The sequence below is a fragment of the Arachis hypogaea genome, chromosome 3 (genome assembly GCF_003086295.3).
Source record: "Arachis hypogaea cultivar Tifrunner chromosome 3, arahy.Tifrunner.gnm2.J5K5, whole genome shotgun sequence".
NCBI lineage: Eukaryota > Viridiplantae > Streptophyta > Magnoliopsida > Fabales > Fabaceae > Arachis > Arachis hypogaea.
In genome coordinates, this window is record NC_092038.1 from 5777178 (window position 1) to 5800568 (window position 23391).

The 23391-nt window shown below is 33.4% G+C and overlaps 4 protein-coding genes across 8 annotated transcripts; 3 read left to right on the plus strand and 1 right to left on the minus strand.

The window, feature by feature from the left end:
- The first annotated feature begins 994 nt into the window (after positions 1-994).
- LOC112789064 (uncharacterized) lies at positions 995-2106 on the plus strand. The gene has a single exon (XM_025830803.3). It carries the CDS (start codon positions 1131-1133, stop codon positions 1713-1715), a length of 585 nt encoding a protein of 194 aa, XP_025686588.1. The 5' UTR covers positions 995-1130; the 3' UTR covers positions 1716-2106.
- Positions 2107-7438: 5332 nt separating this feature from the next.
- LOC112789062 (auxin transporter-like protein 5) lies at positions 7439-9482 on the minus strand. Its single transcript, XM_025830802.3, has 4 exons — positions 8750-9482; positions 8573-8670; positions 8026-8491; positions 7439-7919 (listed from the first exon to the last, which is right to left on the minus strand). Exons 1-4 carry the CDS (start codon positions 9395-9397, stop codon positions 7632-7634), a joined length of 1500 nt encoding a protein of 499 aa, XP_025686587.1. The 5' UTR covers positions 9398-9482; the 3' UTR covers positions 7439-7631.
- A 4521-nt stretch (positions 9483-14003) lies between these two features.
- LOC112789066 (uncharacterized) lies at positions 14004-15578 on the plus strand. Of its 3 annotated transcripts, none has more exons than XM_025830808.3 (4): positions 14004-14157; positions 14362-14765; positions 14856-14928; positions 14999-15578. In XM_025830808.3, the coding sequence occupies exons 2-4, from the start codon at positions 14433-14435 to the stop codon at positions 15487-15489; spliced, it is 897 nt and encodes a 298-aa protein (XP_025686593.1). In that variant the 5' UTR covers positions 14004-14157; positions 14362-14432; the 3' UTR covers positions 15490-15578. The 3 variants fall into 3 exon arrangements, with proteins under 3 accessions (XP_025686593.1, XP_025686592.1, XP_072088382.1); XM_025830807.3 differs by having other exon boundaries at positions 14028-14157; positions 14359-14765; XM_072232281.1 differs by lacking the exon at positions 14004-14157 and having other exon boundaries at positions 14297-14765.
- A 250-nt stretch (positions 15579-15828) lies between these two features.
- Positions 15829-18602, plus strand: LOC112789065 (thaumatin-like protein 1b). Of its 3 annotated transcripts, none has more exons than XM_025830805.2 (4): positions 15829-16271; positions 16412-17120; positions 17971-18074; positions 18192-18602. In XM_025830805.2, the coding sequence occupies exons 1-4, from the start codon at positions 16211-16213 to the stop codon at positions 18197-18199; spliced, it is 882 nt and encodes a 293-aa protein (XP_025686590.1). In that variant the 5' UTR covers positions 15829-16210; the 3' UTR covers positions 18200-18602. The 3 variants fall into 3 exon arrangements, 2 of the variants coding, with proteins under 2 accessions (XP_025686590.1, XP_025686589.1); XR_011879471.1 differs by having other exon boundaries at positions 15849-16271; positions 16412-17343; XM_025830804.3 differs by having other exon boundaries at positions 15849-16271; positions 17971-18602.
- The last annotated feature ends 4789 nt before the right edge of the window (positions 18603-23391 follow it).

Sequence of the window (23391 nt, forward strand, 5' to 3'; positions counted from 1 at the left end):
TATTTTAATTCAAATTTTAAAAAATGTGCAATTTTACGAATTTAAAATAACATGTTTAATGATTTCTTAAAAAATATCTTTTCATTTATTAGCTTCTAAAAAATTATTATCTTATAAAATTAAAAAAATTAATATAAAGTATCACAAGAGTTAAAATATGATTTTTTTTTTACATTTAGAAGTAAAAGAGAGTTCCAATATAATAATATAAAGAGATTAACTAAATTTATACAAGATATAGTTTATAAAATAATTAAAAAATTATTATTATTTAATTAATAAAAATAAAAATATAACAAATATTTTGATAATGATATTTATTAATTTTTCAATATAAAAAATTGATAATAATTTTTTTGATTTTAATGAATTTAACAAAACGTTAATTATTTCGTTTTAAAGTTATAAGTTTATGAAAGTAACCTATTTAAATTAAAACATAAAATTTAAATTTTTATTAGTTTTATTTTTTTCTATATTTTATTTAAAGTAAAAAATTTTCTACTTCAATAAACAATTTTATTGTGAGTGACTTTGAAATTAAAGTAAAATACATTTTTAATTTTGCTTATAAATTGAGAAAATGAGAAATAAATCAATAATTTGTATAAAATAAGAGTAGTTTGCGGGTGAGGGAAACTCATAACCTAACTGCGTGGGAGAAAGATATTTTGGGGAACAGTGATAAACAGCGTAAGAGAGTAAATAGAAAACTTCACACTTATTTAACTCCATTCTTCATTCAAAATCGAAAAAGAAGAAGCAGCGTTGACCACTGCACTCTGGCGCCAGTGCCATCAATCACGTTTTCAGACGGTACAATCCAGAAATCCAACGACCCAGAACACATCACGAACCAATAGGCCACACCCCCCACCACACGATCAACAAATCCAAATCTGGAGCACCCAAATTTCTTTTAAAAATGAAACGGCAATTGGGGGCCCACAAAGCCCAATAAAGCCCTGATACAGCAAGGAGTGATTTTCACCCTTCACATGCTGACGTGTCGGTCCCAATAACCGAGCTGCGGATATAAAACAGCACCGTTTTGCCCCATTCCCCTGTGCGAAACCCTTATTCTCCCAAAATCAAAATCAAAATCAGAGTGAGTTTTTGTGTGTGTGAGAATGAGTAGGGTTTGCGGTAAGGTGAAGTGGTTCAATGACCAGAAGGGTTTCGGTTTCATAACCCCCGACGATGGCGGCGAAGAACTCTTTGTTCATCAATCTTCGATTCGATCCGAAGGGTTTCGCAGCCTCGCCGAGGGTGAGTCCGTTGAGTTCGCCATAGAGTCCGATCCTGATGGACGCACCAAGGCCGTTGATGTCACTGGACCTGATGGCTCTAACGTTCAGGGGAGTCGCCGTGGTGGAGGCGGTGGCGGAGGTGGTGGAAGGAGTTACGGCGGTGGACGAGGCGGAGGCGGAGGATATGGTGGTGGATATGGTGGTGGAGGAGGCTATGGCGGCGGTGGTCGCGGTGGAGGCCGTGGCGGCGGTGGATATGGTGGTGGTGGATACGGAGGAGGTGGCGGTGGCGGCGGCGCTTGCTACAGCTGCGGTGGGATGGGTCACATGGCCAGGGATTGCACCCAGGGAGGAGGCGGAGGAGGAGGCAGGTACGGTGGAGGCGGCGGCGGTGGTGGCGGAAGCTGCTACAACTGTGGGGATTCTGGTCATTTTGCAAGGGACTGCCCAACAGGCTCTCGCTGAAAATAGAACGTATGATGTTTTAATGTGTCTGCTCATTACTTTTTGCGTTTGACATAGAGAATGGGTAGAAGGGTTTTCAATGATTTGCGTTTTGTTGGGGGGTGGTTTCTCGATTTTAATTTCCGAGTTTTTATGTTAGGGTTTTATCTATTTTGATGATGGATCTGTTAGATTATGTGCTTGGCAACTCTGCTTTCTTAATATTACAATCAAATTAGGTGTTTTGTTTTGTTCGGATTCGGGAAACGGAGGTGCTCTCTTTAATTTTTTTGTCAAAGTTGTGAAATCATTTGCATGTATGGCTCTCTGTTTCCGAGCCTGGTTAAGACATGGTGAACAAGATTTGAAATTACTTTTGCTCATGCTGGAACATGTGGTTTAGTTTCTATAATTGTTGTGGGTGCCAGATTGATTCAATGCTTTTTATATTTTTGATGATGTGGTGTTGGTGATTTGCTTTGAACTTTTGCTGTGAGATCTGGTGATGTGTTGGTATTGATTTTGTGAATTAATGGTACTGAAGAATGAAGTCCTACCAACATTGTTTTAAGCCCTTAATTTTTACTGTTATTTCACTTATTTGGTGTCAATGCACATACAGAAAAAATTGAATATATTGCTGATTTGTATGCCTGTGTGCTTCGAGTATGTTTTCTGGGATGCTAATCAGAGCTCAAACAATGAATTTAAGTATTGTTTCCTAATAACCAAAATGCTTTGTTATTCATCAATTAATTTGTTTTTATTATGGTTCTGTTTTGATCATAGTCCATTATCTATTGCTACTATTAGCATTGATTGAATCCAGAAGCTCAATACCAGCTGGTGAAATCCAACTTGATGCTAGCTGCAGTATTGATTTCTAGTCAGCTTTTTAATAATGCCTTCTTGTTTGATGATTGATGAGAATATTTAGTTCAATTTTGCCTAAATATTTAGTTCAGGTTGTTGAGAATAAATCGTCTCTTAAATAGTGTACTTTGTTATATCAAATTTCATGTTTTTTCCTTACCGAATGTGCGTTCCACAATTAGTATTTATTATATAACCACAGGTTACATAATGGTTGTTGGTATGAAAGAATTTGAAGGAAATCTGACCAATGATGTGGAGTTCGTTGTTTTTTGTTTTATCAAATCTGACTATTGAAATTTGTGGATTGTTAAACTAATCCCAGTATTGTTCAATCTAACAGTTGATGTGGAGTTTATTGTTTATTTTTTTTTCACTTGAATGATATTTTGTGCAGTGCGATTTTGTATAGTTAGTTGAAAATTATGAATTGTTGATCTAATCGCAATAGGATATTATTTTATTTCGTTATCAATTCGCACTGAATAATTTAAGGGATATAGCACTGCCGGTTTCTGAAAAGGTTTAAGCTTCCGCGCATCCCTTATTTTTCATTTCATGAGCCAATCAATTAACTATGCCAGAAATGTATATTATGTAACTAAAGACATAGGTTTGATTTGGGAAAAAATTTATTTTCCGAATAATATGAGAAAGTAAGACTTATAATAGTTACTTTTATTTCAACGGAAGTGCATATAAACTAAATTTTTTTTATTATTATTATTATTATTATTATTATTATTATTATTATTATTATTATTTATAAAATCTAATCATCTAACTTGGCTTGTTTGTGTTTGAAAGCAAATTAAAGTAAGAATCTTAACTGTATTTGATTTTAAGGGAGAGGAAATAGTGCTAAATGCTAACGGATAAGTATCACGTCTACTCTCATAAAAAGAAAAAAAAATAAAATAAAAGGCCTTCAAACTAAAAACCTTCGATGTTTCCAAATTTCACCCTAGAGTGATGTAATGTAGGAAGTAGGAACTCAAATTGTTTTGGACCGAGTCAACATATCTGATATAACCCCAACAAGAATAGCCCATGAATTCGTTTTGTAACGCTTAGTATTTCGGATTCTTTTAGTGTATTATTGGAAGTCGAAAGCGTCATTGGGTTCGTCCCAGATTTAATGCAATCCATGTCCTTGGAGGCCTGTCAATTTGGGCTTACTTTTTGGTGCATTATATTTCCCGTTTCCTGTTAGTCTCGTTCAACACAATGTAGAAACTAGCTACGTTTTTTGGGCCCTTGGCGTCTTCAAATAAAAGAAAAACTGTAAGCTTTCACATCTAACCTATTCAGAACGGATTTGGAAGTTTGAATTTCACTTTAAAGAGTAAAGTGCGATTTTTTAACATTGAATAGTTTCTCTTTCATATTTATTTTTGGTCTCACCTATGAAATTAATGGTGAGAGATCACACTTTATTCTTTAAAATGAAATTTAAATTTTAGAAGATCCAAATCCATTCAGAACGACCAAAGAAAAAAGAACCTGTTTAGAACTTTGAATCTCTCCTGCAAAGTCTTAGTCTAGTGCTTATAAGTTATAACGGTCAACAATGAATAGGGTAGAATTTGGATTTCATTCTATTATTCTAACTTTACCTGCAGACTTGAAACTTTCTTCATATCCCCCCCCCCCCCCCCAAAAAAAACTTTCTTAAAACCTAATACTAGTACGTTAAAAATCTCTCCGTTTTAATTCTATTCATACTCAAAATCTTAATTTTATTCTATTTGACTCTACTTGTAAAAAGATTATTTTTTTAATCAAATATAAAATTTAATCATTCTATATTTTATACATCTTAATAAAAACAGAAAATAAAAAAAACTAAGTCCAAAATAAAATTTAAAACCACAAAATCATAATAGAATCCAACATAAAAGTACAAATAGCAAGATCATCAAATCCTTACTAAAATCAAAATAACAAATAAAATAAATGTCATGTTACTCGTCTTCCAACTCCAAATTATTGCATCATTACTCTTTTCTCAGTTCAGAAGCATCATCATTTTCATGTGTAGTTTAATAATCAAAATTTTCACCTAAAAATCAAATACAATAATTTTATTTATAAATCAATCAATATATAATTTTAACATTAATATAAACAAATTAAAATGATTGAAAACATAAATAACTTCTTTTATGATGTGTTGCCTACAATTAATTTGATTATACTAAGAGTTCCACTATATCTTCTTAAATACCACGATGAGTAGCAATTATACGACTACTTATGTAAAAAAAAAAATCAAAAGCCTAACTCTATTAATTTTTCACCAAATTAAAATATCAAAAGTAGTAGTTAGATGATGAACATCTTTTTTTACATAATGATCAAACTCAGTTTTTACGAATAAACTTTTTTTTGTCTAATATACCATTAATAACCAACATCATCATCTTGATATGCATTAATACTAAGCTCTTGTGGTCTTTCTATTTTAATCGGATGAAGATATCTCTATATAACCATACAATTTCTAATATCACATAAGTAAAATTTTATCTAGTCAGACAATTAAAAGAGATTTTATTTTGTGGATACTCCTATAATGATATTTTTACATAAAGATAGTATTGTAAATCATTAGATGAGTTAATATGTTTAAACTAAATATATTTAATTAATTATCTAAGAATTCATAATGTCATCTTAATATAAAGATATCATCAATATGAGTATTTTTTTTTTGGTAAATGGAACGCCCGAAGTATTAGTTATTATACACCAACTCACAAAGGTGTTATGTCTTTTACTGGTTACAGTCCAGTACATCACACTATTATAATTTTTTTATTTTCACACTTTTCTTAACTAAATTCAAACCATGGTATAATTTGTAGAATAATTAAATAATATGATAGTTGACAAATTTTTATCTAAGTTTTACTTAACAAAATTTTTATTAATGCGTCAGAGAGATTTTCACTTGAATGAGGGTCTCTAATCTTTGTCTTGCAATATGTGTATCCGAGTTTGAGATTAGATTTAGCTGAGGAAACATTAGACGGGTGAGTGTTGTGAACTTGTGATTAATACTAGTTAAAGGTCGTTCCAAAAAAAGTTAGCTGATATTAAATTATAGTAGTTAGGTCTCTAGTTAGACTCAAAAAATATATTTAAAAGTTTTAACTCTTTCCGGTAATTGAATTGACATTGCTAGTAACGAAAGGAAAAGAAGATCAACAAAATCTATTGCTTTGCTTAATGTTTAATTTGTTACTTTATTAAAAATAGTTATCTTGAATAGAATAATGTTATATTACATATTTTTTCTTAATTATTCATGCAACTAAATTATTTTCAATTTCAAATTAAATGTAAAAGGAATTAACAACTAGTAAAGACTACACTTGAATAGACTATAAAGTTTAATTTTGATATGTAGACAGTGTAAAATATTTTATATAATAATCTAATCATCTGTCTTTTTTTGGATGATCATTCACGACTTTAATACAAAAATAGTTATCTTTATCGAAGTACTATTACGTAATTAGATGCATATAAATATTAAAATTAAATTAAACTTAAATATTACATAAGGCTCAAGTCTTTTTTTAAGTATCTCTGTAAAACCTATTTATAATTACATCAAGCCACAAGTTTATAGCAACTAGTATATAATTATGAAAAATATTTTTCCAACATCAAAATGATCATATTGTATGTCAATATCATCAACTCAAATATCTTTAGAACTTGTTTAGGGGATTGCTAAACACCTACTTGCTAATTCATATATATACAAGGCTCCGAGTCCCAAGAAGAATACTTTGGTTACTCCTGTCTTTTTCCATTCAGGGAAAAGCAAATAATAAAGATAAAAATATAACTATCAATGAATAAGAGAACCAGTTTGGAGCTAAGCCGAAACCAAAGAAAGAAGCAAAGCTTGTCTCCAAAGTTGATAGCAGGGCTCTCCTCTTTTACCTTGAGAGAAAAAAAAAGGGGTAGATCCAAATGAACTGATTAAAGTTGATGAGAGAAGATATTCTTTTAACTGAAAAGTCTCAAAGCTTTGTTATTGCAATTGTTCTTTCTTTTCCCTCTTTTTCCATTGCATGCCTGTTACATATTGAAAAAAAAGAAAAGAAAAGCTGCTGTGTGTTCTCAGAACTCGCATGAAAGGTCTATTTGCTTTAGACGTATATCATAAGATCGCATTGTCACTGTATTTTTCAGCCACCCTTTTCAAGGGAGCTATGGATCTAGATAGGTAGATAGATAGATAGATACCTAATAATTATTAGATTCTCCCACCTACCTAACTCTATACATGACACATTTATTATATGTTATGTCAATTGGTACAGTATTCGTACACAGCAGCCTTTATTTGCTTTAGTTTCCAACTTTAATTTTGCTATGTATATTATTCATGATGATATATACAGAAGTCTATGTAACACACTCACACTATATCACTGTTTACATATGCTACTCTTTGAATCAATGAAAAAAAGTCTGAGAAACATGTAAAAAAGCAGAAGATGCTTTCATCAGTAGTAACTACCATTCCTCTATCCTGGCTGAACGATTATATACCTTTGTTTCATCTCTAATCATTTTCAAGCCTGCACATTCATTGTTTTTATGTTTTTCTATTTCCAAGGATATATGCCATACATTATATGAATCATGAGAGAACTTCTCTTTTCTTTCTTTGCTTTGATTCCTACTTTAATTATTGAACCTTTCATTATTATTATTCTACACAAATTAAGATTGCCTTTTTCCTTTTTTTTTTTTTAAGTTTGTATGAAGCAATTGCAGAGAGCATGGGAAATTAAATTAAAGTGGTAAAGTAGTGTAAGATGAGAGGTAGAAGGGGTAAACAAACTAAGTGAAAAAGAAGAATACATTATGTGTTTGTTTTAATTATGGCATGACCAATACATAATAAATGCAGGACATGACTGAACTCTGAGTCATCACATCGATCTCTCCTTAATTAATTAACAACAATGTAGCTATAGCTAGCTAGCAAGGAGTACTACATAACATGCATTGCACTTGCACCACCATTGATTGGGATAATCAGTGACCACCACGATGATGAAGAGGAGGAAGGGTGTGGTGGTGAGGGGAAGGAGCAGCAGCTGTGGCGGTGGCGGTAGCATTGAGCTGATGTGGCAGCGGTGGTGGAGGGCACTGGTAACACTTAGTGAAGAGTCCAAAAGTGTCAATCTGGTGAATGAAGTTGACCATGCTAGCCCACCCTCCAAATCCAAAGCCTACTACTAGCACCCAGATTACCACAAACACATTGATCACATAGGTTCCGACCCATCTTCCCATAAACTTGGGAGGTTGCTCCACTGCATTCTGCATAAAAAGTTGAATTCATAATTTTAGATACTATTGTGATGATGTGACTTGTCTTTGAATAGTTTGGAGGACTGTGTACAATATTCTGTTAAAGAAAGAATACCTGACGGGCAGAGGAGGATTTGAAGGTGAAGATGTGAGCAAGGGCAGGGATGATGTAAACAGTGAAGCTAACAAGGAGAGATCCAACGGTGGAGTTGATGGGGCCAAAGAAGGGGAATATGATGGCCAAGAACCATATGGGAATCACAACAGGCAGCCTCACTAGTGCACGCTTGCACAGGCTCTTGCATTCATGCATTCCAATTGCTTTCTCCCACACAAAGTATAACGGGGTGCATGCAAACCCAAATGTTATGAACTGGTGGATCAGCATCAAAATGACAGCCATGTCCCTGAACGGGGATCTTGGCAGCAGAGCAAATGCGTTTGAGTGGTTCAGAAGCATGTCCCCGAACGCCCAGTACACTGCTGCCGCCGATGGAAGCGTCAATGTCAGCACATATATTGTTGCCACTAAGTATATGCTCTTGAACTTCTGTGGCTTCCACATTGCGTGCATTATCTCTCTGTACACAACAAACCATTCAAAACAGGGGCATTTTCGGGTATACACAAATAAATAATAATGAATCATGTATGTGTCTTACACAGTAACAGCATGTCCCCCGAAGGTGTAGAGAATGTTTGTGGCCCCCGTAAAATACAAAACCAACTTGGTCGGACCGGAATGCTTAACTCCTTCCACCTACTCCATCCATCATTATTAATTAATACGTACAAGAATACATATGTATGTATGTATAATAAAGAAGAAATATACGAACCTGGCCGTGAAGGAGAGAAGCAACGGTGAGATACCAGGCAGTGTAAGTGGTCATAAGAAGACCCAAGAAAGACCAGATTCGGTAGTTATGAAAAGAAGGAATGAAGACGGTGGTGGCACAGCAAGCGCCGAAGATATAAGTCCAAGTCCTCTTATCAAGATTATCGTTGATGTAATAGATGTTGCTGGCACAGGCGATGAGTTGGATAACAGATCCAAACAGAAGAAACGTGCAGTTAAACGCCAAACCCACGTTCCTCCAGTGCTTCCCCAGGAGTCCATCAAGAACCTCGAACCACTGGATCACGTGGTTCCTGAAGTTCACCTTCTCTCTCTCTTTACGAGTTCTGTATTCTACGTACAGTATGCTTATCAGGTACGCCGTCCAGCTACCTAGCAAACCGTACAATAGTTGGAATGCTATGCCGGACGCCATGCCTAGCTGAGAGAAGGAGTATGGCAATGTTAGAAGCACTTGTGCTACTTGGTTTGATGCGCAGCTGAACCATGCGTCGTACACTGAACCGCCGTGCCATAACAGGCTTGATACCCTGCTTTTCATGTCTTTTCCTTTCCCTCCTTCGCTTTCCATTTCTACGTAGTTACCCGCTATTACTGTTTCCACCACCTTATCTGATGACGATGCCATTTTTATGCAGTTTCTTCTTCTTCTTCTTCTTCTTGGTGTGGAAGCTAAGAAAGTGATTGTGGTGTGTGATTGATGATGAGATGAGATTTGGAAAAGACTTGTGTCGATGGCGCTATATATATACACCACACAACACTAAAAGGAAGAGAGAAAAGAGACACTCTATTCTTGGGAATCGAGTCAAATCCACTTTCTTTTTTCCATTTCTTTTTTTTTAATTACAAAATACAAATAATAATTTGAGTAGAGTGAGAAATAAAATCTTAAAAAAATATATATTTAGGATAAATTAATTTTTAAAAAATACTAATAAAATTTTCTAAATTAACATATATAAACAAGTTAGTTTAAATTAAAATTTTTATTTTAATTATAGAAATTAATTTAAAAATATATGTTTATATTTATTATCTTAAAAATTTTATTAAAAATTTTTTAAAAATTTATTTATCTTAATTAAAATATAAATTCTCATAAATTTATTTATCATCTTAATCTGACGATTTAAAACAACAACCTGTTTTGGTAGCATTCCTCTTATTCCAATATATAATGTAATGTAATTTTATGTAAAAAGCTAGGTTGGTGCCATTGGATGAAATCCCTTGGTTATGGAGCCCCTTTATGGTAATTACAACTTTTGTTCCTATTACTATACCTTAATGCTCGCATTCTTTGTCATTAGTATATAAGTATAAGTTAATTTAACTTGCTTGAAATATGAATTAAAAGGCCCTAACATAAAATTGCATATTTTAGGGAGCGTGATTGGCTTGTCCGCACGAGCGGGGTGCCTCGCTTCCCGAGCATAATGATGATCATAATCCTGTGAATTCCCACTTAATTAACCAAATAAAATCAATCATCTTCACTATTCTATTGTATGTATTTCCCTCAATTTGCCATTCTTTATTATATACCTACTGCAACATACCAGAGTCGGTATGAATATAGAACTCAATTAACAAACACTATATAGTAGTTTTTGTCCTTGCTTCAAGACTCGAGGTAGCTTGACCAATTTGAATGCTTTTACATTTGCCAAAGTTGAATCTACCTTCAATAAACTTCTAACTAGCTACATAGTTTTAATTAACTTTTAATTTAATGTATACATACATAGCTTGACATATTTAGCTCTGTGTAATTATATATGGTGTTGGCATGTGGAAAACAGAAGATATAACACGGCACATGATATATAGTATAGATTTGTTGAAGAAGAACAAGGTAAAAAGGATTAAATAATTAAGAAAAATAAGGAAGCTAAGAGAAGGAGTGAAGAGGGAAATAATAAGATAGTAGACCACATGATTGCAGCCAAACGGGCGTGGTCGCTTTGCAACTCCAACAAAGCTGCTTTTATCACATGGCCAACAATTTCAAACTCACCTTATTCCCATTTGCATTTCCATACACATAGTAAATACCAAATAAATCTTATATTTATTTCTACTTCTTTTTTTTTAATTTTCCACATATAATAAGCTCACAATCACTTATTATTCTTCTTTATTCTTGAATATTCTATGCAATGTATATGTATATGTATAACACTCTAAATAATGTAATGGGCTTAGGGGATTGAACTAGGACAAATACATAGACAAAACATTGGTAGAATTGTTAGATCATGTGCCCTTGCCCAGATGCACCTCCCCAATTTTTAATATTTATCATGATTTTCCTTGGTATCCCTAATATTCTCTAATGTCTTCTCCTTGAAACAACAAATAATATTCTATTTATTTTCTCTCATATAATCCTCTAGATTCTCTTTGTTTTTTCCCCATCTTCTTCCAATAAGAAAGCTATACTATCTCAATTATTTTTCTATTTTTTTATTTTGCTACTTTTTCTTTTTCTATTTTTTATATTTTTCCTGTCTAATAAAACAAATAAAAAGAGCCAAAACTTTGTTTGAGTTGTGTCACGCATTTATTCGGCAAATACATTTTTAGGCCTTTAAAGGCTACGTAGAAAATTACAGCACATTTCCAATAGTAGGTGAAAATGAAAAAAGTGTTGCATTTTCTTTCACCCCTCGTTTTCAATTTCATTGTCCTGAAATTTTCTGACTGTGGTCCAAACAACTCAGCAAGAAAAAAGTTACTATGGTATTACCGCTTTACCAGCCTTGAAATTTGTCCTTTTTAGAAAAGAATTTGAGTGAGTTGGCTAAAGAGATCACTGATTATTCTCCTTCTTCTCATGATGGTAAACCATGATGAGTTTGTCTCTTTTATCAATGTTAATAAGAAAATCATTTTTACCTAGCTACTAGTGCTAGTAGTAGTGAGTGGTCTTGATCATACCATACTATAACCAAAATATATATAAATCATTATAATAATAATTACATTAAATTAAATTGAATAATATCCACAAAAGAAGTAAAATTGTTTTGCCATAGCAAAACATATTCATGAAGAATGTTGGTCATAATAATTTTCTATAGTCACTGGGACCAGAAACATTCTCTGTAGCTTCTGTCTCCTTGACCACCTTCATTTCCATTGCTACATTGTGTGTGGTTTAATTTGCTCTAATGAAAATTCCTTGCATCAATAATTAATCAAACACCCTTTAATTTGCACTTTGCTGATTGCTCATTAGTGTTAATATAGCTATATATGTATATATGGGACAAGTGTACCTTTTTAATGTTTTTAACTTTGGATAGCATGAATTTGTAGCAACCTTCATTGTCAGGTGAAGTGGTGGTTAACGTGGGAGTCTACATAATTAGCCACATTCAGTGTGTTGTGCACGTTTTTAACCAATTCCGAAGCAAAATGATGTTCAAGGCTAAGGCCAAATTCCCCATTTCTGAATCAATTATTATTACTTCTTATCACTACTTATGAGTTTTTACTTACATAGCCGATTTCCAAGAATAGTGTTTGTTGTATTGTATCTACTATATTTTATGAAATGAAATAGTTTGCTTCATGTTTACGACAGAGCCAATCATATGAACAATAAGGCCTTAACTAATTAATTGAAAAACAACAAAATTCAATTTTTGTTTGGAGCTAATTAATTAACCAACAAAGGGGGTTGCTGATTGGTGATCTATTATGGACATTGCAAACAAGGAATAACTGTTTTCTTTTCTTTTCTTTTTTGTTTTTCAAATAAAAACTTTGGACCAAAATGAACTTTATGATAAGGCATGCTAGTTTCAACATGGTGTTTTTCCTTGGGCCATATCACTGTCCTTAATTAAGGTAGGGGACCATGGATGAAAAACAGAAAGTTGCATTGTGTGATTTCAATGGAATGATATAGATATATTTTTTAGAGACAAACAAGATTTTTCAAGTCTTAAACTATGCATGCTTGTGTTGTATCTGTCGGAATCAAGAAACAACATGGATATCCATTTTGCCTGCTAAAGTTGGTAGCATGTTATGCTGTTTAATTTAGTTGGTGATGAAAGTGTGAAACTCCTAGAGAGATCTTGAGAATGAACAAGTCAAAAACTTATAAAGACCAATGATTTTTCAAAGGGATATATATTCTTTCTCAATTCGGATAAAAGTTGTAGAGAATACTATTGATGACAACAACTCTGTCTGATTATATTAGTGTGGCAATAATGTGATCATACAATATATAATCATCCACCAAATAGCATACAGTTCAAAATTGATTGTCAAAGTTAAAACACTATGAATAATAGGGAAAAAAAAACTATGAAACTATATTATATCTTGATATGCAATTATGCATGCTTAAACACATGAGAAAATAAAATTGACCGTTAGGACTATATGTTCTTTAATGATTAAAAAGGTTAAAACACATTATCATATCTCCTTTCTTGCTGTGATATTTTTGTGGGTCTTGGAGCTTTAGGCTTTTGGGTAGGCATGGGACAGCCCAAAACCTGCATTGACTTAGTGAATTTGATTCAAGTTCATGAGGTGTGTGTGTTGGGGGGTCCTTAGTTTTTGCACCAATTAATAGTTGCTGATGCAACTTTGGTCAACCTTAATTATTTTGCAAAGATGCAAATGTGTATGTTTTATAATTGCTTTTGATGTTATGATTTCTCCACAAACACCATCATAACTCATAAGGAGGCTCATATTTATTGCCTCCATGCTGGGGCCTTCCCCTGTGACCAAAAGAATCCTATCATTTTCACAATAAACCTTTTTGCATCACTTTAGTCCCTTCTTTTGCACTGTGAAGATCCAACCAAATATTCTGTATCATTTTCAGCCACTTTATTTATCTTGTCATTCTTACATATTCCTTCAAATCATCACTTGTAGTGTACACACTCACTTTGACACTTTTGACATTAATTACATTAACTGCTACTACCACTTCTTTTTGGTAGTATATACTAAAAATATTTGAGGCCCAGTATTTGTTTGGCCCAACTTTTAGCCAAAATCTTCATGTTGGGCCAATCAGAGATCAAGCCCACTATGAAAGCCAGTGGCCATGGATTGCTGTTGCAGCTTAATTTATTTTATCCCAAGAAAGCCCATATCTGATTTTGTTTTGCTGGCATGACACGTGGCATAAAGGGTCAAACCAGAAGCAGACAGATGTCAGTATATATATATAACTTGGTTAATGGTTATTATGCAGCTGATTCTGTCATTTTGGTCATGAAAGATTTCTCTTGTTATCAAGCATAGCATTATTATGAGCTTTTGGTGTTGGATTGTCACAGTTTATTCTTGAGGTCCATTCTTGATTTCTTGCTACAAAAATACAATATAAGAATTGACTTCTTTCAGGTACTTATCTTACTAGCTAGCTAGTGATTAATCATTCATTACATAAATCACATATACATTTGCTTTTGAATTATACATATGATTTTTTGAGCCTTTGAGTTGAAATTTGAATCTTAGTCGTACTGCATAAGGATAGATATGATTTTGAGACTTATCGTTTGTGATCTATCAATGTTCCTTGACTATGCCACAAAAACAAAGAAGGAAGTGATTGGAGGCTTTATGTTAATGTGCTGAAAAACTGTAAACCACTAAACCTCCTATCCCAGACAAAAATGTCAGCCGGACAAGATGGATTTCTAGGCCGATCGAAGGCAGAATGGACGCCGACTCGCGACGCATACTTGGTGGAACTCCTCATAGAGCAGCACAAGAATGGAAGAACAGCTTACAATGAATTTAAGAATGAAGTGATTAAGGCTGTCACATGGGATTTCAACAAGAAGTTTTGCTTGAACTTGGAAGAGAATCAAATCAAGAATCGATACAATGTTATGAAGAAAGATTATGGTGTTGTCAAAACACTACTTAGTCACAAGGAATTTGCCTGGGATGAAACTAGGCACATGGTTGTGGCTGATGATAAAGTTTGGGACAGTTATATTATGGTAACTAACTAACTAAGTATCTTCATTCTTCTAGCCATATCTAAGTTTATGTATCAAATTTTGGTGTTATGTTTTGTCTGTTACTTTTAGGTAAGATGTGAAGCTAGACCTTTTCGGCGCAAGAGCTTCCCTCTGTATAAACAGATGGCAATCATATTTGAAGGTGAAGCCATGATCAATTTATCTATGGTGTTTGTGGAATTCAATAACAAGTTATGGCTTGTTGAATGCAGGGGAAAGAGGCACTCCAAAAGCTCATTTTCCAAGTGGAGCAATAGCTACAGCAGAAGAAGGAAATAGCTACACAGAAACGGTCCGGTCTTCAGAACCATGTAATCTTCCAACACAAGTAATTGATTGCACGCTTGATTCTGATTCGATAATCCGGATCAACGACCTGCGAATCAAGAAGAACAAATTTGTTAGTCCAAGCGAATCATTTCGCAAGAAAAGAGCACACTGCAAATTTGGCGAAACTATAGAGAACGTGTTGTATGAGGTTTTTACAGCAGCTAACTGCAAAGCCAAGCAGAGAAATGAAGCCAATGCAGCAATGTATAAGAACTGCTTGGTGGAATTGCAGAAATTGGAGGAGTTGGATGAGTTTGAGTTTGCAAAGGCTGTTAATGCTCTTAAAGATGACAAGAACGCCGTTGCTTTCATGACTATAAAAGGGCCTAGACGTTTAACTTGGTTAAGGTCTTTATGGCACTCAGAGCAGTAACATTGATAGTCAATTTGGCAGAATTAGACAATCATGTTTCAACAAAAATTCTATTCTTCTGAGATTAATATTTACCTATGCATTCTTTATACACTTGGGATCATATTTGCTATGACTAATTTATGATTTATCGGAAGAGACCACTTCTCTTTTTAAAGCACAAGTTATAACAACATGCAAAATCTTGGAACCAGGAACACTCTAGCATGGGGTCCCTTGCTTATTGGTTACTACTGACAGACAGTTAAGCTTCTTTTATCAAAGCAAATCTAATTTCTTTCTAAAAAGTGCTACCTTCTAATGCTATTAATATAAGAAATTCAGTATTAGAAGGAAAATAAGGAAAAGTTGGCAATGGGGTGTAGGTGGCATAGTTCCGTTCTATAAATAGTAGTACCTGTGGCTAGTGTTTCGTGGTTAGTGGTTACTTAAGATAAAGGTTAGCAAAATCAAAAAGAATATAAAGGATTTTTTTTCTTTTTTTCTTTTTTGGCGGTAAAGACTATATTATTATTGGAGCTAACTCAGCTAAGAAACAGTGAAGTGAGTCAGCAAACAGAAACCAGAAAATTACACAAGCAAGAAAAAAAAAGCAAAAATAAAGAACCAAAACACCACTCAACTTGATTGACACACAGAAAATAAAGTGAAATTCTGTGATCTGATGAAATCAAAGCTTTGATCTTTGCTGTTAAACTAAGCCAATCTTCCATCCCTCCCAATGGGTCGCCTTGTCCTCTTTCTCAGTATCATCGTCTTCTTCGCATTCTCTTTCTTCTCAGGTAACAATACTCTTTCTTCCCATTCTTCAAAACCCAAACAAAAAAAACTCGGAAACTCGAACTAAAGATTTAAAAAAACCTATCTTTTTGCAGTTAATAAGGCCTGTTTTCTTCAAAATTCGTTCTTTCTCTTTTTGCAGAGGTACAATCAGCGTCGTTCAGGATTATTAACAAGTGCCGCCACCCAATATGGCCTGGGCTTCTCTCCGGCGCCACCTCGCCGCCGCTACCGACCACCGGCTTTCTCCTCAGCGCCGGAAGATCGAGGACAATCACCATCCCAAGGTCCTGGTCGGGTCGGATTTGGGCAAGGACACTCTGCGGCCAAGACTCCGACGGAAAGTTCTCGTGCGTCACCGCAGACTGTGGCTCCGGCAAGGTGGAGTGTGGTGGCGGGGGAGCAAAGCCGCCGGCAACATTAGCGGAGTTCACTCTCAACGGAGCTGACGGGCTTGACTTCTATGACGTGAGCTTGGTCGACGGTTACAACCTTCCGATGCTGATCGTGGCTCAGGGAGGGACGAGAGGAGGGTGCAGCGCCACCGGGTGCCTGGTGGACTTGAACGGCGCGTGTCCTTCAGATCTGAGAGTGGCGCGTGGGAATGGAACTAAAAGTGGTAGAGGTGGTGGGGTCGCGTGCAGAAGCGCGTGTGAGGCGTTTGGGGACCCAAGGTATTGTTGCAGTGAGGCTTACTCTACGCCTGACACGTGTGGCCCTTCGGCTTACTCGCTTTACTTCAAACACGCTTGCCCACGCGCGTATAGCTACGCGTATGATGACAAAACCAGCACTTACACGTGTGCTTCCGCTAATTACTTAATCATTTTCTGCCCTTTGCCTTACACCAGGTATTTTTCTCAGTCAAAATTACTCTTTTGACCATATAGTATATAGTCATAGTGATAGTTATATTCATATTTTAGTGTGTCTGTCGAAATATTGGTGTATATTAGTATTATTATATTCCTAAGGTGCGTTAGTTGATAATTGTGAGTGAGGCAACTGGGCAATTCTTTATGTTTTTAGTGCATGATTGGTGTGGAAGCTTATTGAAGGTTGGATTATTTTTTGGTATGTTCTTTTTTCCAATGTTTCGTTGTCCATGTCGTAGATAATTGACTCCATGTTTTGTGGTCTAAAGTTGAGGGTCCATTCATGGATTGGTTGGGTGAGCTTTTTCCTTTGTGCTATGTTCTCGAATATACTAAATTAATCATCATATACTTAATTGGAATTTGGTAATTTGAATCATTTTTTCATAACAATTTAATTGGTTTCCATGTTCAATCATTTTTCTTTGCAAGGTTGGAAGTTGGTCAGCTGTTTTTATAATTACATTTATAATTTGATCTCTGAACCAATGTGAACAAACTAAAAGTCTCTAAGTCTCTTTAATTATCTTAGTGAACAGAAACAAACAAGTTAATCATAATTCCATATGCTTAGAAGTGGTCATGCTTCCTAAAACTTTTGTGGTGTTTTGGATTCTGATGATTCTTATCCCAACACCAAATCATAAAATGGAACCAAAAGGGTATGCACACTCAATATTTCACATACTTTAGACTTGTGTTCTTCTAAGTAGTGCATAATGTGGCAAAATTGCCGGTGCATCCATAGCTAGTTTTCTTCGGCTTTTAAGTGTCATGTTTTGGATGGATCTAACATATGCCATGTACTTTGTTTCGACTTGAACAGCCAAAAGGTGCTTGGAGCAAGAAAAGATGGCGCGCCGCTTCCTCTGGTAAACAAAACTATGATGTACTTATCAAGGCCACACTCTGGCAGTTCTTCATCCTCAGGTCCGACCCGAACACAGAGTATTGTAGCTTATGTTGTGGCCATCGCGGTGGCATTTTTCCTCTTCTGCCCTTGTTTACATGCCTTATGATGACTTCCCTTTTGCATGGACAATTCAGGCAGATAGTGAGGCTCAATCTTAGTTCTACCAACTGTAAGAGCTCTTCAATCTTCATTAAAGTATCAAATGGCTGGTGCTGATTCCACTCAATCATGCAGGACTTGAAGGATATGATGTAGGAAACATTGTAAATTTCTTTTAACCTTTTTTATGTCATATCGTTTCTTTGACGTTAACATTGCAATATCCTCTATTCCGATTTTTATGATGAGAGAGGCTTAAAGAATTTCCAAGTAGTAGTACTCTGGAGTCGGATTTTGCAAGTTATGAGAGGCTCTATGGTACTTCAGACTTTATATAACTACAACAAAGTACTGTGTACATTGAAGTTTATGGATTCATGTTTTGTGCAGAGTTCTTCGATCAGTATTAAATTTTAAATTTATACGATAGAAACGCTTGAAGCCAATGGATTTGCATGAGTATCAATGTATCATTGTTAAAAGTTTCCACCAATGCCCATACTTGGAGGAATGGGAAATAATGTTTGCATTACTTTTTGGGTTATGGGAGCAATGGACTTATTATGTTACACGGGTCTTGTTGCTAGTCTTAAAGTGTGGCCCATTCTTTGGTCCGAAAAGCATGGCCCCATTAGTATATATCTAATGGATCATAGATAAATGAGTAAATGACTTAAAAAAACACAACTTTTGGGGAGAGAATATATTAAAAAATTATATACCAGAAAATCACCAAAAAAATATTAAAAACTAAAATCAACAGCTAAATTAGTCATCTATCTAAAATACATGTTAAAATATAAAATATATATGAAAATAAGTTAAATAACATATATTTATATACAAATACATAGTGATTGATTTGGTAGTTGACTTTTTTTTTTAAGTTAGGAGTGAGAAATTCAAATCCGAGACCTCAAGGTGAAGATGAAGAGACTATACCATTTGAGTTATAGTTCGATGAAGCTGATTTTTTGTTTTGAACGTAATGATTTTGTAAAGAGTACTACTAGGGAGCCAATGGTCTAAGTGTACAATGTGTACAATAGCCTATTGAGTTACAAAATGAACATCACACATACTATCCAGAATAACCATCTGAGTACTAGGATAATAAACATCTCAGGTCATGAAACCACTCATCCCTGATAAGAAAAGGTAACACTAATGGTTATATTTCTAATACTCTCTAAACCTCCATTGTGGACAGTGTACAAATATTCTATTGACTCCCTATACTTTCTTTTTTGTAAAATCAAATTATTTTACTAAAAAAATCCATTTCATGACAACTAAAATAAATTGTACCCTTGTTAAAAGATCGTGGCACAAGCAAAACATTTTTGTTTGAAAGTTTTATTGAGCCCAATGATATTTTTTATTTCATTGTTAAAAACATCAATTATCAAGAGATAGTATTTCTTGTGGTTATACTATAGAACCCATGGGGAGGGAAAGGGGTATTTGTGTGTTAGGGTATAACTTGTCCCAAAAAAGGAGATAGTCTTTCTTTAGACTAATCTAATGTTATGCAATAATGAACTTAATTTTAATATATTATTATGAAAATTTGAATAAAGGTTGACTGTGCTACATTACATTAATTGACTAAATATTTTGTTCTCTGGTTGAGACTGATTCCTTCATTCCAAAAGGGCTACATACTAATAACATAAGGACTTTATAAACTCATATTCTTATAACATCCCTCGCTCGCTTTATAATATTCTTATGACTATTCCGTCCTATCGCTAATTATGTGCAATTTTTAAAGAATCACTTATTTCTTACTCCTTTCTAGTTTCATCTATACTGAAAGATGTATGACCAAATCTTCACCCTTTCATATTTAACAAGAAACATTATTCTATTATCATAATACAAGTTTAATTATCATTCTACATGATAATATATTAATATTCATGGATCTTACATCATTGTGTTATAGTGTATTCCAACTTAACCAAACTTATCTCGTGAATGACATCAATTGAACGATGTGCAATTTGAAACATTGTAAATAATATTGAACATTTGAGTAGCAATTCAATTGGAACTAATACTTAAATTGGTTCTTGCAATTTGTTTTAAATTTTAAATTAGTTATTAAAATTTTAATTGTCTCAATTCACTACCAGAAATACGGTGATTAGCCACGGAAAAAACCGTGGCTAAAATCAAGAAAAACCGTGGCAATCAAGCATTAGCAACGAATGGGTATCCGTGGCTAACAAGGGCGACGCATTTTCAGTTAGCCACGGTTTTTGGCCTGTTAGCCACGGTTTTGTGACCCGTGGAGACATTTAAATAGCCACGGTTTTCACTATTTTAGCCACGCTCTAAACCGTGGCTAAATGACAATAATATAATCAACAAGTATAATTTTGCCACAATTTTGTCCGTGGCTAATATTGGTGGGCTGGGTTTTTTTGCCACAATTTTGCCCGTGGCTAATGTTAGTGGGTTATTTAGCCATGGTTTTTTCCGTGGCTAATCATAAAAGATAAATTAAAAAAATATATATATATATATAATAAAGATGCTACTTAGTACAAAATTATATCGTATAAAATTAAAAAAAAATTAGCCATATCCATATAAGTAGAATTCTTATTAATAAAAATATGAAATTTAAGTAATAATGTTGAAAAGCAAATATCCTGAACTAAATGAGTTTAAACTATTACAAAATCAAGTATCAGAATGCATCATTATTAGATCTCTAACGTTTTCATTGGAGTACCTACAAAAACATTCAAATAAGATTGTGTTATCTCTTAATTCATGAAAAAAAAATGTTCCAAGACATTATTTAAAATAATAGTTTAATGTAAAAAAAAGTAAAAATGCATACCCAATAAAACTGAGTTTTTATTTTCACAACATAAAACATATCATTAAACTCCTCATCAATCAATATATTATATATTGCTAGACTTATATCCTACTAAACAATTTTCAATTCAATTGTTTCATGTAAGTAAGTAAGATATCAGATTACAATCAAAATCATTTAGAGACAGAATTTAAAAATAAAAATAGAAATGTATTAGCAATTAACAAGATCAATATTTTAGAGTAGAAAGTTGAACTTACCAGGTAAATATTGAGCATATCGAGCATGCGGATCTTCCAGGTAAGTGTCCCTTGTTCCATGGCAACATGCATCCATTACTCTAAGTTACCATTGTTCACATATTCATCCATTAGTAGCTTAAATACTGAAACAAAAACAAATAAAAATGCTATTGATAATACAAAGAAATAGATACTATGTACTCAGGAGTTGTGAGAGCATAGATAATAATTTAAAATGATTTACTTTGCTAAAAATAAATACCTGTTAACTCCCTCCAAGCAGGCACATAAGATGTTTATGTCTAACATGACCTATAGCCTCCACTTCAATTATGAATTCACTTTTCTTATTCTTTATTAAATAATTTCAAATTTCAATCACACAACAACTTCGCTTTAATAATTGAAAGAAAACAGTCTCAACTACTGTCTAGTGTTATAATGAAAGAAAGGTTGAAAGAAGCAAATCAAATAAAGTATCCTTACAATTTTTTAAGAAGTTTTTTTACTGCCACCTCATTTCTATTGATCAACGTATAGAATGCTTCTTACCATTCTTGGAAATTCCTTCTTCTTCATACATCAAACTAAAATCTCTCTCGTTTGAGATAGTTTGATCTACATTGATTAACATTATTATGATCACAAAATAACACTCATATAAAAAGAAATATTCACAAAGATTAGGCTCTTAAGTATATAAAAAATTACATATTTAAAGAATGGATGCTACCATAGTGATCTAAATGGTGGAACTTCTTCTTGTGAAGTGGTTTAGAATATACAAAACTAAATGTATAAAGTTAGACTCAAAAATAAGAAACACAAGAAATGATAAGAAATGTAAATAATAACTCTTATTTGCTACCTTGCTATGGCTATGAGCATTACCAAAATAATGTTGATTTTAGGAATTTTAGCATATAAAGGAGAACTAAAGTTAATTAGGAATATAATTAATCACATTAGTACGTACTACTAAGTAGATAATTATATTTATGCATTTAAATTATACTTTATACCAAAAATTCATTCTCTATACCATCAAAAGGATAAATGAATAAAACATGCAAATCCAAGACAATGCATTCATCTCCACCAACAACAAGAAGAGAAAATTTAAATCGACCAGTATTTTAGAGAGGCAAGATTCAGAGCACTACCTCCAGAGAGAGTGACAGTGAAGGAGGTGCAATGAAGCAACCTAGGGTTCCTTCAAGTCTTCTTCGCGATTTGCCGTAGAATCGGATTCTACCGATTTTGCTTGCTTCTTCGGCGACTCGAACTGACGGTACTCGAACTGCTGCAAATCATGGTCCTTTCTCTTCCACAAAATGTCTAATGCGATCGTACTCAGAATTTAAACAGGAACGGATTGAGCATAACGGATTTACTCTGAAAGTTAGTTGCAGGAGCTAAGAAATTACGGATTTGGAGAAACTGAAGAGAATGTTATTAGCGAGAGGGATAGGTTGCATGTTATCAAACTTGAATCAATTACAGGAACTAACAAATAGGGAATTTGGAGAAAAAATAGTGTGAGGAAGTTATCGTAAAAACTGGGTGAGTGGGCTACTAGTTACGTTTAACATTACCGCTAGAAATTTCATTTATCTTATTATAAATGTTAATTTGAATTTTGTTTAGTGAAATAACTATCATTTTTAATTTAGAATAAAATTTAATTTTAATAAAAATATTAAATTGTAAATTTTATAACTTTAAATTATATTTTAAAAATTTTACATACAAATTAGAATTTAGAATTTTGACCCGTTGAATTTAAAAAAAATGGCATCAATAAAAATTAAAATAAATAAACTTAAAACTTAAAAATTTGATACCTTTGAATTAAAAAAGAATAAAAATGTTGTACATAGTTAAAAAATGAACTTCCATAAAGTTTATTTTATTTTATTTTTATTAAATTAATAAAATGTTAATAAATAGATAGAATAATAAAATGTAGTTATAAAACTAATATTCTGAATTTTAAGAATTAGAACTTTGTTCATTAATATTGCACTAAATTAATAGTGAATAATTAAATTAGTTATTATTCTAATCAATTATAGTTAATATTTTTTATTTTTTAGAATTAGCTAGAGTTATTTTATTAAAGATAAATATGTACTTTTTTTTGTACTCTTTTGATAC

Excerpts from the sequence above, each read along its gene's own strand:
- LOC112789064 (XM_025830803.3), top strand. The coding sequence starts at position 1,131 with ATGAGTAGGGTTTGCGGTAAGGTGAAGTGGTTCAATGACCAGAAGGGT.
- LOC112789062 (XM_025830802.3), bottom strand. The coding sequence starts at position 9,397 with ATGGCATCGTCATCAGATAAGGTGGTGGAAACAGTAATAGCGGGTAAC. Across the intron at positions 8,492-8,572 it reads GGGGGACATGCTGTTACTGT|AGAGATAATGCACGCAATGT; the intron begins GTAAGACACATA and ends TGTTGTGTACAG. Across the intron at positions 7,920-8,025 it reads AATCCTCCTCTGCCCGTCAG|AATGCAGTGGAGCAACCTCC; the intron begins GTATTCTTTCTT and ends CTTTTTATGCAG.
- LOC112789066 (XM_025830808.3), top strand. The coding sequence starts at position 14,433 with ATGTCAGCCGGACAAGATGGATTTCTAGGCCGATCGAAGGCAGAATGG. Across the intron at positions 14,766-14,855 it reads TTTGGGACAGTTATATTATG|GTAAGATGTGAAGCTAGACC; the intron begins GTAACTAACTAA and ends TGTTACTTTTAG. Across the intron at positions 14,929-14,998 it reads GATGGCAATCATATTTGAAG|GGGAAAGAGGCACTCCAAAA; the intron begins GTGAAGCCATGA and ends TGTTGAATGCAG.
- LOC112789065 (XM_025830804.3), top strand. The coding sequence starts at position 16,211 with ATGGGTCGCCTTGTCCTCTTTCTCAGTATCATCGTCTTCTTCGCATTC. Across the intron at positions 16,272-16,411 it reads CGCATTCTCTTTCTTCTCAG|AGGTACAATCAGCGTCGTTC; the intron begins GTAACAATACTC and ends CTCTTTTTGCAG. Across the intron at positions 17,121-17,970 it reads TGCCCTTTGCCTTACACCAG|CCAAAAGGTGCTTGGAGCAA; the intron begins GTATTTTTCTCA and ends CGACTTGAACAG.